Source organism: Pogoniulus pusillus, chromosome 5, assembly GCF_015220805.1.
Source record: "Pogoniulus pusillus isolate bPogPus1 chromosome 5, bPogPus1.pri, whole genome shotgun sequence".
NCBI classification, from domain to species: domain Eukaryota; kingdom Metazoa; phylum Chordata; class Aves; order Piciformes; family Lybiidae; genus Pogoniulus; species Pogoniulus pusillus.
In genome coordinates, this window is record NC_087268.1 from 32,714,934 (window position 1) to 32,732,464 (window position 17,531).

General features: G+C 39.2%; 1 protein-coding gene and 1 long non-coding RNA gene across 3 annotated transcripts in view; one reads left to right on the top strand and one right to left on the bottom strand.

Annotated features, from left to right (window-relative positions):
- Nucleotides 1-14,701, bottom strand: part of LOC135175518 (uncharacterized) — a 38,447-nt gene extending 23,746 nt beyond the window's left edge. Inside the window, exons 1-2 of the long non-coding RNA XR_010302377.1 lie at nucleotides 14,204-14,701; nucleotides 9,883-9,929 (exon numbers count right to left, since the gene is read on the bottom strand). This is a non-coding gene — a long non-coding RNA (uncharacterized LOC135175518). The remainder of the gene's footprint in view (nucleotides 1-9,882; nucleotides 9,930-14,203) is intronic.
- ANKRD10 (ankyrin repeat domain 10) overlaps nucleotides 14,493-17,531 on the top strand; it is a 39,170-nt gene continuing 36,131 nt past the window's right edge. Inside the window, exon 1 of one of the 2 annotated variants that reach the window (XM_064143740.1) lies at nucleotides 14,493-14,997. In XM_064143740.1, coding sequence (XP_063999810.1) covers nucleotides 14,797-14,997 — 201 coding nt within the window. In that variant the 5' untranslated portion in view covers nucleotides 14,493-14,796. The remainder of the gene's footprint in view (nucleotides 14,998-17,531) is intronic. The other variant, XM_064143741.1, reaches the window with a different exon arrangement.

The window sequence follows — 17,531 nt, forward strand, 5'->3', positions numbered from 1 at the left end:
CATAGCATCATAGAATGGTAGGGGCTGGGAGGGACCTCTGGAGATCATCTAGTCCAACACCCCTGCTAACAGAGGTACACCTAGATCAAGTTGCACAGGAACTCGTCCAGCCAGGTTATGAAAGTCTCCAGAGAAGGAGACTCCACAGCCCTCTGGGCAGCTTCTTCTAGTGCTCCCTCACCCTTAAAGAAGTTTTTTAAGTTCCTCCATGCAACATCTTGACTCGCTTTCAACATTGATAAAAGTCCTATCTGCCTTTCCCCAGATGTTTATGGTTCCATGCAACCATGTCTCAGTTGGAGAACCACTGCTGAAATACTACAGTTGGCAAGCAATGTTTCAAGGTAAGCAAAAAAGGATTTAGGGTTACCTTAATATGCTTGGCTGCCAACTATAGAAATTCAACAGCTGCTACACGAGCAGCTGAACCATTTCTGCATCCAAGGTGGAAAACTGCATGTCATGGGATGGAAAAGACAGCTGGGAGCAGGAACTGTCACAGCCATCACTAGGTGAGCTCCACCAATTATGAATCAGCACCCTCACTGCTTCTACTTTTGACATACTTGCTCTGATAAGTGCATGTTTCTGGGTGCTAGGGTTTCTCATTCACATTTCCAGCAGTGTGTCAATGTAAAGTCTAGGTAACACTACAGTACATATATTGTGTAAGAATGACATCAGTTATGCAAGAAAAAGAAATAATAAAGCATCATACAAACTCTTGACAGTTATGAGTTCTGTCCAATAATATAAGACACAGGGGGAAACTGAGTTTAAACTGCCTGGCAGTAAAACCATGGAAGTCCTGAATAAAACTGAGCTAACACTTCTAGGAAATAGCTAAGCATGTCCTAAATCTAGACTGCTGAATTAAACTCAGATAATGGAATTTAGTATACCAAACCTGCCCTGGTGGATCTCTTTAGCTCTTGACCAGAACACTCCAAATAGGTAGATAGAGCTGAGAAACACAAAGCAAGGTTCAACCAACCATTAATATTGTCCTTCCTTCCCAATTCTCATTTCCAGGGAACGTCACGTTCATTTGACACTCCAGCACTGTAACCATTCCCAAACTGTCCACTAGCTACATCTCCTTTTGAAAGCTCTAAATTCAGTACATCCCTGGTCCCTCGATATTCTTACAATTCCCCACTGAATTTCTGAATTAATATTCCTGTTTTAGTAAAGCTTTTCCCACAGATCACAACATTTAAATATATTATCTTTTCATCCCATGTTTTGGAGAGCATGCAGATTCCCAGACAAGGTTCCAAATACTGAAATCACACACATGCATTTAGCTTACATTGTTTAAAAAAAACACCAATGGCATTCTTTTTTTTCTTTTCCTTACTATTTTTAGAGAAAAGTGAGGATGAAATAGACATTGACAATGAACCATAAAGATTTTAGTCTTTAGTCATGACCAAGACAGACTGGCAGGGCAGTGATTCTTGACACTATATACCTGCTTCTGTCTTTGATGTTTCTTTTGTTACACAAGGGATGAACTTGATTCCACTGTCTGGTACCATCAAAAACATCATGTGCTAGGTCTAGAAACAGATTTAGGTGGAGCACTACATCTACCCTTGGATGTTTTTAAATCCAAATACATGTCTTGGCTCCCACATAGTGCAGCTTAGAGTGAAGCAGGAAACCCAAGCCAGAGTAACTAATTTAAAATAGCAGGTATCCAGGAGTGGATATGGATCCAACTGATCCATGGTAGTGGCAGGTGTAGAAAACCAAGCAGGATGTAGACCTAAAGAGTGCCATAATCTAAATCTGTTTAGACTGGAATTCAAAAGAGATGGTTAAGATGAATGTGGACTGCCTGAACCAACCAGAGGTGATGCTGGGGGGAAAAGCATCACGTACATCTAACGCCATATGTACCTGTGAAATTGATGGGCTCCTGTGAGGTGAATGGTGGCGATTAGTCACTTGCATTGCTCTTTTAAAAGGCAGCAGAAAAACTTGAGGAGAAAAACATGACAGTGCTATTTCCTTTGGAAAATAGCTATCACCTGGTGAAATTGCAGGAATCCACAAGCCCAAGGCCACACAGAAAAATTTAGAAATATGTTTTTTTTAAAGTGAAAAATATTCCTGCTTGATTCTGACATGCTGATAAGCAAGTAATTATTTAGGTTATGGTTTATGAAACTTAAATACGAACCATAAACCACATTAAGCTAAGAAAGCATGTTAATAAATGTGCCTTCATATTGCCAAACTTTTACATAATGTAACACTTGGGGAAAGCAAAGGACTATTGTGCTGTGTAACTGTATGGAACTCTTTCAATATCAGTTTGATCATAGCACCAAATTTTGGGGTTATTTGAGCCAAATAGCTCTTATCCACACATGAAGCTTTATTTTCTTAGTATTTCATTGAGAAAAAAAAAATCCAAAGCATCTCTCAAACGTACAACAGATTTGTAGCTTCTACTTTTGTTTGCTTGCTTGGTTTGGGGTTTTTTTTGTTCAGTAATAATATGCCCTACGCTATGAATATTAGAAATTTAGTATCAAAGATTCTTGACCTTATAAGGTAAAAATACATTTATAAGTTTTTATGTATTTCTATGCCCCCTGTATTTCTATGCCCCCAGCTTTTGTAGTAGCTCCATTTCTACCCACCCTCACAAACCTTGGAGAATCATGGAGTCCCAGCAGTCCTCCTAGACTTCATTTTCCCCGTGAATATGGGCCTAGGTGCAGACAAACTTTCTAAGAAAGCAACAACTGTTTGAAGTGGGTTTCAGCTGCTATCATTAGGAGCAAGAAGCCTTTGTGGATTTGGACCACTGTGTGTTATCCAGGATAACACAAGAAATCTCTAACAACAGATGAACTAAGCCTCTTCTACCATAATGCAGGTTACTACCCTAATTACTTGGATATTTCTTAGCTTGTCACATGCTTGAAAGTCAAGGTTGATTTGCAAGTTTTGCCCTCCATTTCATTACTGTGATAAGCAATTATTCCCTATACAAGGAGAAACTGATGCATGTTTCTTACAAGATAACACCTTTTAGACACATTACTATTTGTCATTCTAAAACTTGGCATGGCCAAAGATTTCAGCATTAACTTTCATACATGCAATATCAGAGAGTCTTTCATATCTTGATTGCTTAAAATAACACACTGTCATTCCTTTGGGATTACACAATTATGTTTATATAAATAATGGTTTTCATCCTTGTGAGATGTGTCATAAGAATGGCAGTGACAAATTTAAATTAAACACTTATTATTCTCTCCCTAAAATGTCTGTGTATCTGTGAAAGAAAGCCCAGTCAACAAAAGAATATCTGCATGTTAGGACACCAGATTTTGATATAAGAATGTTGCAACTGCTGATGAAGAATAGAAACTACTACATGAAGATGATTCAAGGTTAACATGCTGGCTTGCACTGCCTAAAGCTTTTACTTGCAGGCCACTGTTCACTCTTTGTGCGTTCTGATCAGAACTGTGTTATTTAAAAAAGCATTACAATATGCCTAGCAAATACAGGAGAAAATGTACTGAATCTGGACATAGGGAAAGCTCTTCACCATATTGGTTAAGCAGGTGAATTTGGGGCTGTAACCACTTCTTCAGTCCAGCCAACTAGCTAGCATAGATTTATCTAGCAAAATTACCAATCTAATTAACAAAGTTAGTATTTTAGTTTAAAGCTTTTCTGTTTATTTTGACAAGGTCAGTGAAAATTCTCTTTCCAATTAGATCAGAAGTGGACTTAGATATTTCAGAAGAGATGGCATTGAGGAACACAAGCTGGTGCCTGCAAGAACCAGAGGTGTTCAAAAAGGCTTTTAGTAGTGTTTAGCTGCTTTAAATCATGTTTAACATCTACTGGACATGGTAAAAAGTATGTTAGGTTTCTCAAGATTAAGTTTAATAAAAAGAGAAAGGAACAACTATTCACTTGTTATAATAGCAGAGTAAAAGAAGGAAAAAAAGAAAAGACTCTTCTAGAGGTAAATTCACAGGAAACATCACTGCTCATACCAGACTCTCACACTGTATATTCAGTACCATGCATGTGATATGTAAAAGCTTTTCAGCGCACAAATAGACCTCATATTCCTGCGCAGATGTACAAAAACTCCCTCTGTGTCAAAAGCATTTTATTTTTAGTAAACCAGTAGTTTACTGTTGAAGAAAAAGGTCTTGATCAAGCAAATTAGACACTCACACAATGTGCCAAAGTGGAAAAAACAGCAGGCAAAAAAACCCTTTTTTGTTCATATGAATTTCCATGTGAGTATTACAACATTCTCTTCCAGATTCTGCCATTTAACTGTCCCCCAGTAGTGGATGGCAGTGACTTATACCCAAGAAAAATCTTACTCTACTTCTTGTTTATTAATATGGTAGTGCTGACCTAGGTGAAAAATGTATCTATGACTACAAATTCACCTAGCAACAAGAAATTTCTGGAAGATGAATCCAGGTAATTCTAATGAATTCAGTTCAATTATCTTAAGTGAAGATACACTGACGTTTTTGAAAACTACTTCATTACATTCCACATTTCTTAGAATGTGTATTTATTCTCCTCAGAATATATTACAATAGCAAACATTATGGATGTCTACACTTCATAGAAGAAAAATGAGAATTATATGTCTAGGATCTACGCTTGACTTTAGTTTCATTCAAGTATATCCATCCTTTTTTTGCAAACATATTAAAAGAAAGCTTTTGCTTCAATTCTCTCTCAAACATGCAGAGATAGAGGTCAGGCTGTGGTTCCTGACAACTGGGATGATTATCTTCAGAAATGCATGGAGATTCAATTTTTAAAAGACTTTTTGTATCCTAACAGATAGGAAAATGAGGCAAGTGAACTATGCAACTGATATTATTTCAGTTGTTATATTTCACAGAATCAGAGAATGTCAGGGGCTGGAAGGGATCTTGAAAGATCATCTAGGTCCAACCCCCTCTACCAGAGCAGGATCACCTACACCAGGTCAAACAGGAACGCATCCAGGCAGGTCTTGAATATTTCCAGAGAGGAAGATATTTTAATCATTTTTCAGAATCATGTTCATTTAAAGACTTAGTGTCCCATACAGCAGCAGATTCTCTCAAAAATGATCCCATACATATTTTGTCTTTCTTATTCTAATGCTCAGAATAATGAGCTCTCAGCTGTTGTACCAGCATCACTACTGGAAGGAAGATACTTTCATTCAATTGCATTTAACTGACTTCCCAAGCAAGGATCCTCTCCTATTTCATTCATTACATAGTCTCTCATTTACTAGATGCAACACAGATAACAGTAATTAAAATTAAAAGTAAATATTTATAATTATGCCTTAGAATTATTGTTGGTTACATGAGTTCAGATACAATCTTACAGACAGATGATGCCACAATCTTGTATGTTGTGATACCTTTGATTTCTCTGCTTATGTTCTCTGCAACCATGGTGTTTTGTTCAATGAAGTAATTCTCTCAGAGATATCATTTGACATTTTGATCATATTTAGACTGACACTTGAAATATTTTTCCATCTCAATAAGAATGTAGTTTTAAAAAGCCTTTTTAATTTGAGAGAAAATGTAAAACTACCAGTAAAATCTTTAAAATAAAAAGCAACTATAGCATCTTGTTTAACAATTTAAAAACATTTCATTTTTATTTTGATGTTTTGAGTAAATTTGACAATTTTAAAGAAATATTACTTTTAAAATGTTATACTGCCTGCTTTAAGGCAAAGAAAGCAAATTCTGAATGAATACACACACACATTTTCAGAAAAAGTCAGATTCTTCCCCAGTTAACTGATATTTTCTGGTTCAAAATTCTGTCAGGTCTAATTTTAATCCAGTGGCTCAAATAACTTCCCAAAACAAAATTCTAGTTGCCTTCCCAAACCAGCTATATTAAAAACTATTATTGACTATAGGTCTCCTTCCCTCAAAGTTTACTTCCTGCTGCAGCAGGAATAAACATTAGTCTCACTTCAAACCCCAATATCAGATTTCCATTTTTCTAGAACAGTCTTTCCACACACATAAAAGAATAAAATAATTTGAAAATGGCATATTCTAAAATAAGACTTTGCTTGTTTGTTAGTTGTAACATATGAACAAATTTACCAGAAACTATAAATTTCAAATCAAATTTGTACCATTTTTCTGTACTTTCAGCAAATGGCAGTGATCCTTGGCCTTGACGTTTCAGTTACTAACAATTACAGTAGACAGATGTCTATCTAAGTTGAATCATAGTTACCCTATTTAGTACTATAAAGCAATTAGAACCTCACAAATTATAAGAGAAGCTTGTGTTTATGTGTAACTTTGGTTTAGCTAAGGTTGTTGGTTTGTTTTTTTTAATATACTTAAATTGATATAAGCATCAGTGAGCTGATCTACACAAAACAGATTTGGTGACTTCTACTCAGGACTGCGTAGACTCATCAGACTCTAAAACTGCTGAGTGTCATTGTGTATCAGCAAAGAAGCGAAGAAATAACATTGCTATATTACCTAAACTTTGTGTCTCTAAGTCAAGTTTGAAGCCCAGAAGGAAAGGATGAGGATGCTTCAGTTTCATGCCTGGAATGCAGAGAGTTCCCAGGGATGACTTTTAAATGAAGATTCTATTTTTATGAATCACTTAGTATTCATTTAAAAAACAGTTCTACTAAAAGTCACACTTGGGAGGATACGCTGCTGATGGCAGTTTAAAGCAAAATTGAGAGAATGGTTTAGAGCTATAAGCAAGAGATCAGAGGACTAGCAAACACTGGTGTGGATTAACTAGTTGGGGACTAAACATACCAAATTTAATCCTCTATGAAGAGAGAGATGTGGTGTTTTAATTCTAAAGATTTGGTAGAATTGGAAGCCTGACTGGAAAAAAATTCTTTGAGTGAAAACATGTACAAGGTCAAGTCTTACTCAAAAGGTAATGTTCCAAACAAGTGTAAAAAAAAGTACCACAGAAGCACAGACGTGTCTTTAACTTCATCTTTTCAAGGCAGTATTACAGGAACATTTGTAAAAGAGACAACCACAAGATGGCTCCTCTCATAGGATGCTAGCTAAACCAGAAATCTAAGCTGATAATGAAGGCAGTGTAGTCTTTTCACACTCTTTCATGAGCAACTGAAACAGCCGGCACCATCCTCTTTGACAAAAAGATGGCACTAGAATCGTTTTATTAAATCACAGTCTGGGGAGGAGCATGCTCTTCATTAAATGATTCAGGACTAAACCTCCCCAAACACTAGCTAAGATGACATGGTATTTTCTCCTTTATTGAATGTTTCTTCCATGGAAAGATTTTACAGGGTATTGAACTGTAAAGTTGTTACATGATTTATTAACTCCACATTCATGTAGATACAACCAAGATACAGATTTGGTTGTTGTTTCATTTAACATTTGAATAAGTGTACATAAATGTACTGCTTTAACCCTCCATCCAAGCACAAAACAAAACAGTATACAGAGTAATTATGGGTAATGCAGTTGTTAACACATGAAAGTCTGCTTTGGTGTGAAAGGCTTGTTGTACTCAATTACATCGATTCCACACCAGCAGCTATGAATTCCCAGTCATGATATGCAGTGCCCCTTGGTAGTCTTCCTTAGGGTGTGAGAGCACTGACATTTTCATGATATGTTTTGCATTCCTCAGAACTCAAAATACCTCAGAGTATAACACAAACAATGTGAACATGCCACTTCCCTCTTCACTGGACAGCAGGGCTACAGCATGGCAAGTACTCACCGCTGCAAGACAGAGTAGGAAGACAGCATCTCTAATGAAGTATCAAGAGGAATTCAGGGAGTCAGCATGCCAATTATTTAAACAGAGACTTGAGCAAGACTCCTACATGCATTCGTGTGATTTTTCAGATATGAGTTATCTACTGAATGCAAGTAGTCAGGAGGTCACATTTACATTAATCTTAAATGTAAAGCTAAGTGGAGATAGCAACTTTTGGCAGTCCTGCAGCTCTGCTGAGAACACCTACTTTACTTTTTTCTTTTTGTTTGGTCAAAACACAGAACTTGAAGCTGAGGGCACTGAAACACCTTTTTATTGTTGTGGTTCAGACTAACTATAAATGGAAAAGGTTTGGTATTGATTTCTTACAGGACATTTTTTTACCATAATGCTGGTATTTTGCCTCTTAATATCAGTTTTCACTTAAAACTAGTAAGAAATATGGAGTAAAGAAGGGCAGTTTGTCAAAAATTCAACAACTATAATTAACTCTCTTAGATTTTAGGCACTAGACCTCTAAGTTAAACCTGGTCCAGATGGCTCACATGGATCAAGAAGAGAATAGTCGCATGGAGGCATAACTGACAAAGCCTTATGATGAATAAGGTCACTCTTCCCAGGCTCATAAAAGATGGCAGCTTTACAACTGTAGCATAACAAATCTGTTTTTATTTATTACTCACAAAATCACATCGTTTCCTAAGTAATGAAGCTTTTAAAAAGGGCTTCTTTATGCATGAGTAAATATTTTTCTAATGAAATCTTGGTTTGCCTTGCAATCCAACCCTAGTTTATTTAGTAGTGATATAGCTCTCTCCAGGGAAGGCAGTCAGAAATGGGGGATGGGAAAGGGAAAAGCTGGCTTTGGCTACAGGGCACAGCTGCTCTTTGCTACTAGCCTGCAATGGAGTAATACATCAGTAATTATTTGAAAGTCAGACAGATTCCTTGCTTTCCTTGCCAGACAAAACTCTGAGAACTGAGGACTGAAAAGGAGGATAAAAGACTTTCAGTTTACTGGGTTTCCACACACGACATTTTTTCCATGTTAGCAGCTACTGCTGCTATTAAGTTTCTGATCTTTGTGCCTTCAGAGGCCTCACATACTGTGCAAACTTAGTTTAACTACTTCAGTATTAACGTTTGTAAGTTTATTAAATAAAGTTTTACAAAATATTTCAGTTGTTTCTCCTAATAACTTCCACCTGAAAAAGTAATGTTTACTTCCTATTCTCTTCTAGAAATGATTGCAACAGAAGACTTGGTCTTCAGTGAAGAAAGGAGAATATAGCAAAATAATCCAGATAAACCAAACATACTTCAAGTGGTACATGATTAACTTGTGGTTTAATTTAACCAAAAATAGAAAGCAAATCTGAAGTCCCTTGAAATGACGAGTCAGCCTCTATTTACACTAGAAAAAATGATGGGAAGTTCCCACCATGCCGAAGTAAATTCATGGCACCTAAAGAAAGGTTATATTTTCATTACAGGTCACTGTTTTAGAAATAAACAAGCAAACACATAAATTAATAAATATACATTTAAATATATTTAGGTTTTTTGCAACCTCTCTCTCAAAGATTCTAGATAGGAAAACAAAATGAAACACAAGTAGCTAGCAGAATATCCCACTGACCCAGAAATGGACTCAGGCATAATACAGGAGGCAGACAGCAGCTCTATGACAATCTCCTCCAAAGACATGAGTTTTTCAGGGACTCAGGAGCATATAAAATGTGAGGAATTCCTTATGTGACTGGGCATACCCATACAAATGACATTTATGTAGGAGAATTCATTTGTCAGAATAGAGACACCAAATGCAGCCTAAGAACCCTGTAGACTACTATGATATCTATTAGCTCTGTGCAGATAATAGCAGAGGATCTATGTAAACTGATACCTTTCTGCAGCAGCAGCTGACAACAGGGAAGAAGGATACTCTTGGGCATCTCAAATGGCACTAGACATGTATGTATGGGCAATTAAATGAAGTCCTAATTTTAACAAATGCCAGCTTGCTACAAGAATGGAAGAACTTAAAAGAAGTATGAATTTCATGAAATTCTACAGCTTTACTTTAACAAAAAAAAACACCTGACTTTCTGTATAGGTTACTATAAAATGCTCCACATTCAACCTGTCTGAAAGGAAAAATGGGAAAATAGAATTTATTTGTGGCAGAAAGGTACAGAGAAGAAGCTGAGTACGTTACAGTTATGTCAGACAGTAAATTCTGTTTTACAAAACACAGCTTTAAAATAATGTATTTCATTTCTAAATTTATACTTGTTAGACTCTGATGAATATTCAAGAAGTCCCCATTTACAGATTACTTTCTTTCTCAGCCTTTAGCCAAAAGAGAATATAAAAGGAAACTTAGCTAAAATAAAACCAATCTCTGCTTCCACCCTGCTGTGCCTATAAACTCTCCTGTGTCTTTTCCGGTTTCCTTCTTAAAGGAAATTTAGTTCTGTTAAACACCCCAATGAAACATGACATGTACCTCCTTGATCTGACAGAAACAGAAACCAAGCCTCTCACTTCCCTTAAAGACCAGGAATAGAATGGAGGACAAAATTAATGCAAATAGGTCTGCAAAAATGTAGGCTACTAAATTTAGTAGGTGAACTTTTCTGATTTGTAAAAAAATCAGGAACATTTTTTATTGTGTGTGTAAGCACATTATTTATTTCACCCCACTAAAGAATTTCAGTTTATAAAACACAAATGTTATGTATTACTGCCCTTTTTTTTTTTGCACAAATGGTTGTAAATTACAGTTTAACCCATGATTGCCAATTTCCTGACGTAACCTATATGCAAACAGACCATAATGGCAGCTGTGTTTGTTAGGGAAACCAAATATATCATCTAGAAACAAGTCAGAACCACATAACACATTCATATGTATCTGATCTTTTAGACAGAGAGATTGCCCAAAATATCTTTATGATTTGTATTGTTTGGCACAGAAACCAACCACAATAATGATAGAAAAGTTAAGAAAAAGTTATAAAAAGTTAAAACCAAAATTCCATGTCCTCAGTTTCACATATGACAGCACTCAAAGAAAACATTTAAATTTAAATTTACTTTCTATTAAAACAAATTAATACATAAAACACAAAATATATCAAGGAAGTAAAAGAAAAGGCAGAATATTAAAACATGCACATTTTTATAGTTACCTGGATAATGATTCACAACTTAGAAAATAAGACACAGATGTGACTCTCCGAGTCGTACGTCAGCTACAGACTGTTAATGGCATGAGTCTCATAAGGAGAGCTTGCCTACTTTGGACCTTTTGCTATTGAAGGAAATAAAATTGTTGATCTCATAACAAGGAACCTAGTCACAAAAACTTAAGATGATAAGGTTCAGCTCCACACGAAGAACTCGTGCATGACATCGTCACAGCCCCTTCCCTTCTCTGCACTCTCTTTCCCCCTTTCTAAAAGAAATACATTACTTGTCTATGTTGCAGGGAGTGCTAGAAGGTCAAGAGTCAGTGCCTACAAGGGAACAAGATAGACCTCTGCCATTACTTGGTACGGCAGTTTCTGTGTACCAGTAGAAGATAAAAATGTGGAAATCTTGAATACGAACCTTCTCAAGTTCAGGAATATTTAATTCTTGTTCATATTTAACATAATCCTCACTATTTTAATATTTATTCCATGTTATGATAAGACACAAACAGTACGTGAGCAACTATGTTGATGCTTATACACACCACCGTAAGGAACAGTTTGCCTGTTTTCAATCTAAGGAACTGTATTTTTAGTACCAGGCATTCCCGTAGTAACCGGTTTTATAACATAAACTGTAGTTTGGAGCTTTTTGTTTGTTTGGGGTTTTCTTCCTTTAACCAATCTGTCATATGGGACCTTCATTATTTAATCACAAAACGAGGCAAGCCGATGTAAAGTCTTAGCATCTGACTAGCTTTATATGGAGGAAAAAAAAATCCACAGAACTCAGAAACAGATATGCATCTAGGATGATAAACTCCGCGCACTTCTGCAAGCAAAGGCCAGATTCAAGATAAGACGAGTGTTTTCGTAAGGCATGGGATAAGGGAATGAACTGAAAAGTGGCTGCTGCTGGAAGTACTCCCTCCCCTGGCCAAAGCATTTTGCTTTGTCGAGCTTTTGTGTCACCAACTATAAAAGAGCTTATTTGTGATTCATCCTCCTTTATACGCTATTCTGAGATTTAGAATTCCGCAGCTTTACAGGAACCTAAGTATTATTTTATTTTGGTGAAGGTATAATGATAGATAGAGAATAGAAATATTAGCTGCAGTAACTCAACATTGAAATTCCTCACCTGTATATTAATATCATAGTGTTATTTTTTTTACCACAAAGCACTTGGATGGAGCTTCCTACCTCTGCTCACATGATTTAATTATTCCCATTTGCAGATAAAAATTCTAATGAAATAAGCCTCCACAGTTTAATTAAGGACACAATGGAGAAGACAGCTCCAGTCAAAACAAAAATTTATGAAAGCAAGCTTTCTATCTTTATATTTTCTATACTGACAGTGCAATTAAAACCTAAGTTCAAAATTTTTATGAATTCATAGTCAAGATGCCAGATACCAGACTTGTGCTGTTTGTTCTAGGTACACAGAGCCATGTTACTTGACTCTCCAAGCTGAAACTGAACTTTGAGAACACAAGAAATGTATTTTGCTTTGCTGTATTTTTTACAGTCTAAACCCACTGCTTCTAGCTTAGACCATCACTGTGATACTTTAAGGAAAATCTTAAGCCAAGTTTTCTATTTGCTGTTGGAACAGCTTTCTGGAAAGCACCTTCTCTGCATGAGAGCAGTACAATCCAACCAAGCACCCACTCGGTATCATCACTTTTCTACAGTGAATGAATTCACTAATCACCTCACTAAAAACCAAAACATTAGTCCATATGCTGTACGTCTAATTCCTTTTCTAAGATTTTACATATGCACAAGAAGACTATTTGCTGTGGGAAGTGTATGTCAAGAGGGTTTTTTATGATGGGCTGTGTTCCAGGGTGCAGTTCTTTCTGCTTGCAGGTAGGTGTTTAAAATTGTGTGGAAATCTTATCTCTGAGAATTGGATATTGTGTCTACACAGTTGCCAAAATCCAAAAGAGACAGATAAATGTGAGGAACACCCAAGGAACCACAATACATACTTGCTGTGAGTAGCATAAAAAAACATGATCAAGGACAATTTCAGCAAAAGCTGGTAACATTGTTTGTCCAAGAGTCTAAACTCATGCCCATTCCTTCCATCCCACCCCAAGAATTTTAATACAACCAACCAACCAAAATCCCCAAAACTCCTGGTTCAATCAGAAAAGTAATTATTAATGGAAACCAAATAAATTATCTCAGATACTGGTTTCTACCCATCACAAAATACACATTTCTCATGGACAGAATTAAATCCAAACCAGTTATAAACATTTTTCTCAATTATTGCTTTCTCTTTCATAAGAGAGAAAAATTACATACTGTCTGAAAAGCTAGAATTCCTCTGTTAAGGAAAAGATACTTCATGAGGTCTCTTCCAACCTGGTTGGTTCTATGATTCTATGACACCTTAATGATCAATTTAACCTGATGTTAAAGGAAAGGTTTTTGTTTTGTTTTTTTTTTTAATGCCTAGGTCCTCAGGTACTTTTAAACACATTACTTTGTACTTTCTTTGCTCAGGGGAAGTGGTGAAGTCACCGTCCCTGGAGGTGTTAAAAAACCGTGTAGATGAGGTAGCACTGTGACATGGTTCAGTGGGCACAGTGGTGCTGACGGTTAGACTTGATGATCCTAGAGGTCTTTTCCAGCCTTGATGGTTCTTTAATTCCTAGGTTGTGTTGCTTAACAGTGTGTATTTAAGAAAGAATATCCCTTAATTTTCAGAAGCAAATGGCTGTACTTAGATTTATGCAAACGCATAACCATCAATTTAATTTTGCCACTGTGAAAACAGTGGTTCACAAATACTTTCGATTTAACATACCTAGGGGTAGCCAACGAAAGCTTCCTAGTTTTTGTGGAGTCACTCTAGTTGAAATTAAAAATGTGGCATCATCATTTTAATCAGACATTAGCATGCTTTTCCTTCAGCATGCAGCAACAAAACCGTCGTTATCTCCAAGTGCTTAAATTGTCTTGAAAGCATTTACGTGGTGCATGCAAACACCACAGCTGAATATTCAGCTTCAGGGCTCCAAGCAAGGAGACCTTTCTTTATGGAGGGGAACTACTGCTCAAGCGAACAAAATTATTCGATGTCTGGAAGAGGACTGGATGAGGTATGGCTCACTTCCACCAAATCTGCTTCCGTGCAGACACACAAACAGCCTGTCTCCTTAACTACCGCTAACTGCACAGGCGCTCTAGAGAATCAATAACCCTACCGGAAAGATCAACTCGGCGCGCTGGAAGCCACCAGCGCATTCATCCTTCAGGATTCCGCCACCCCGGCAAAGGCTCCGGAACGCTCGATAGCGCCGCAGTGAACCAAAAACACCAACGCGCCGACCAGCTTCCGCCGGCAAGCCCACAGGCGCTGGCCCTGAAAAGGCCACCCCCGCCCTGCCCCAGGGGCTGCTGCAAAACCAGACTCCTCGGGCGCCGGCCACAGCCCTCGCACCTCGGGCAATGGCAAAGAAAACTGCCCCAGGCGAGGGGAAACAACCGCGCGCTGCCCGCCAAACCCCACTTCGCGCCTACTCCACCAACGGTTCCCTCCTGCCTTTCCTCCCTAGCGCCCCGAGGGGCGTCCGGGCCCGCCCGTGAGGGGCGGAGCGGCGTGCGTGGGTCCGCCTCGCTTCCTTTGTGCTCGAGCAGATAGCGGCAGCCGCAGTCGCCGCTGCTTCCAGCCGAGACAAGGGTTCTCGTCCGACCGCTTTTTCTCCTCCTCCCTTCCCGCTCCCTCCTTTCCTCTTCCCCCTCCCTTTGCCACCCTTGCTGCTGCTTTCTCCCTCCCCTGCCTGCCCTCCCGTTCGCCATGTCGCTGGGAGTCGGCCCGGAGGCGGGTTTCTCCAGCGAGGAGCTTCTGACCCTGCGCTTTCCCCTACACCGCGCCTGCCGCGATGGGGACCTGCCCGCCTTGTGCGCTCTGCTCCAGAGTTCGCCCCGCTCCGACTTGGCGACTGAGGATTCCTTCTACGGCTGGACGCCCATCCATTGGGCTGCGCACTTCGGCAAGGTGGGGCCCGGCTCGGTCGACGGAGCGAAGGCGGCGGGACCTGGGGGGGGCGGGTTGTGAAAGGGAAGGAGAGCGCGAGTCCCGCTCGCGCGCAACGCGGCGCCATCTTAGCTGCTCGCGCGCGCTTTGCCGGAGGCAGCGCCGCGCCGCCTGCCCGCTCCCGCCGCCTCCCGCCGCGCGTTGTTCCTGAGGGCTTAGCGCGGGAGGCCACAGCTTCCCTTGTGCTCCCGCGGTCAACTAGGCGGGGGCGGGACAGATCACAGGGCTGGTAGCACCTGCCCTCTCCGAATCTTTCATCCTCTATTCAGCAGTGGGAGCGGCGTCTCTTTTCCGTTGCTTTGCTGGCAGACTGGCTGACAGAACCGGCCCTAGGTCTCACAGCTGGGCTTTCAAAAGACGCCCGTGTCACCGGCACGGGGCGGCGGGAGCCAATGGGGAGGAGGAGGGGCAGGGGGGCTCCTCCCACGATGACCCCCTCCGAACCTCCCCGGCGGGCGCCGACCGGCCGAGGCAAGATGAGTGCCGAGGCGTCTGTCCCTTTCACGCGTCCATTCTAACCCACCCTGTCGTCGTTGCTGTGTGCTTTGTCTGCAGTCTAGTCACAGTCCTTATCATCTTCTGCCTCCACACCTGGAGACTGTTTTGTTGTGGTGCCTATGTTATGACTACCGGCTCATTAGGAGTTCGGATAGGAGATGCCTGTGCTTGTGAAGCACTTCTCCGTTGCTTTCAGTATGAGAAACAAACTCTGGTTTTGTGCGCACGCCGGATAGGAGCACGGAATTAACTGTATTGGCATTGTTGCAATGTAGAAAACATCATCAGTAACTACACGAGTTTTAAAGATGATTGTTTTTTTCTTCATCGATTTGTCCGAGTTTGGATTTTGAGATTTTTTTTTTCATTGTTGTTCTCCATCCCATTTCCATTTTTTTTCTGTTTATTGTTTGTGTTCTGGAGAACGAAGACGAATGTACTCAGGCAGTTGTCATTGTTTATGAAAGTATATTACGAAATGGTTTCTCTACATAAAGTGATATCAGCAGTGCTTGTTGGAGAAATATTTTAGAGACCTAGTGAAGTAATCCTTAAAAAAACGAAACCTGAAGCAGCCTTTTATCTGCGCAGAAAGAAGCTCATAGTCTAGACTGCTGTGGATGCCTTGCGTTTTGCCGTGGAAGTATGCTCATGGATAATGAGAAGATACTAATGTCGTGTTAGCAGCTTTCTGTTAGCCTTTTTCCATCTTTGGTATGAGAAGAAATTTCTCTGCGTGTGGCAGTCTTGCTTTTGTCTTGGAAGTGTGTGTTGGTTTTGTTTTGCTTTTCTTTAAGCATCTTCAGTTTTCTAGTAAGTGTGCCAGTTATGTGACTCTTGTGTACGTTCTATTTTCTGTTGAAGAGGCTTGCAGAAACAGCTAACAAAGGGAACAAGTCAGCTTGCAAGATGCCATGTTTGTAATTGTCATGTTTGTGCTTGGCTATCAGAAAAAAAAAAGTGTGGTTTTGTTGCTTCATGTAAAAGAAGAGAAAATTGTCAAGTGAAATGAGACTTGCCAAGATGACATGGGCTATAAAATAGGTTTTATAAATGTTGTGTGTATGTACTTGGAAACCTTGTGACAAGGTCTAGGTGGTTTTAACTTACAAAAGTTATCTGCATCTTTTATAGTATTACTAGGTAATGTTCCTTTTTTTTCTGAGCCAGGCTACACAGCAGGCTTGAAAAAGTTACAATAACATAATTAGATTCCAAACTTAGCTTGTGTTTTGTGTGGCACAGTTATACTTTTACCAGTTAATAAGCAATTCCCAACAGAGAAACAATACCTGCTCTTAATGGACATTCTTATGCATGCCTTATATTCTTATTTGTGGCTTTTTTCCCCATAAACTCATCAAAACCTCAAATGGAGAAGTTCCTTCTATTTCTCAAAGCATCAGACCTTTAAAATGTTCATTTTTGAGATGTTTGTTAATAGTTACTGAGCAGGACTCTTCTCAGTACTTTTTTTTTCCCTTAGATTTTTGTGGAATTTCCATTCATTTATTTTTCTTTCCCTGAAAGTAATAAAGTGGTGGTGACAGATCTTTATGGCTGTCCTGATATTGAGCAGCGTTGTCCACCAGGCATGTCTTAGTTCGAGATGCAGCTTGAGGTTAGGAGGTTAAAATGACAAAACTGATAGACTTCCTTGACAGAAAGTCCTCCTGGAACAACCCGTTGTAAGGAGCAAAATCTAAACCAGTTCCTGTGTGTGCACACGTGGACTCGTGCAAAGTCTGGGGTTGGGGAACTTAGCGAGAGAGATGCTCGTTTCCCCTTTTCTAATGCACAGTTTCAACGTAGAAAAAAGACCTTATTTGCATCAAAGGACAGTACAGGATCAGTTTAGAATAAAACTATGCAGGACTACATTCTTGTATGCAGTTGTAGATGTGCTACCATAAGGTACAGAAATCAATATGTGCTACCGTAAGGCACAGAAATCAATATGTGAAAGAGGAAAGAGCTTTTGTTTGGAGGGAAATACT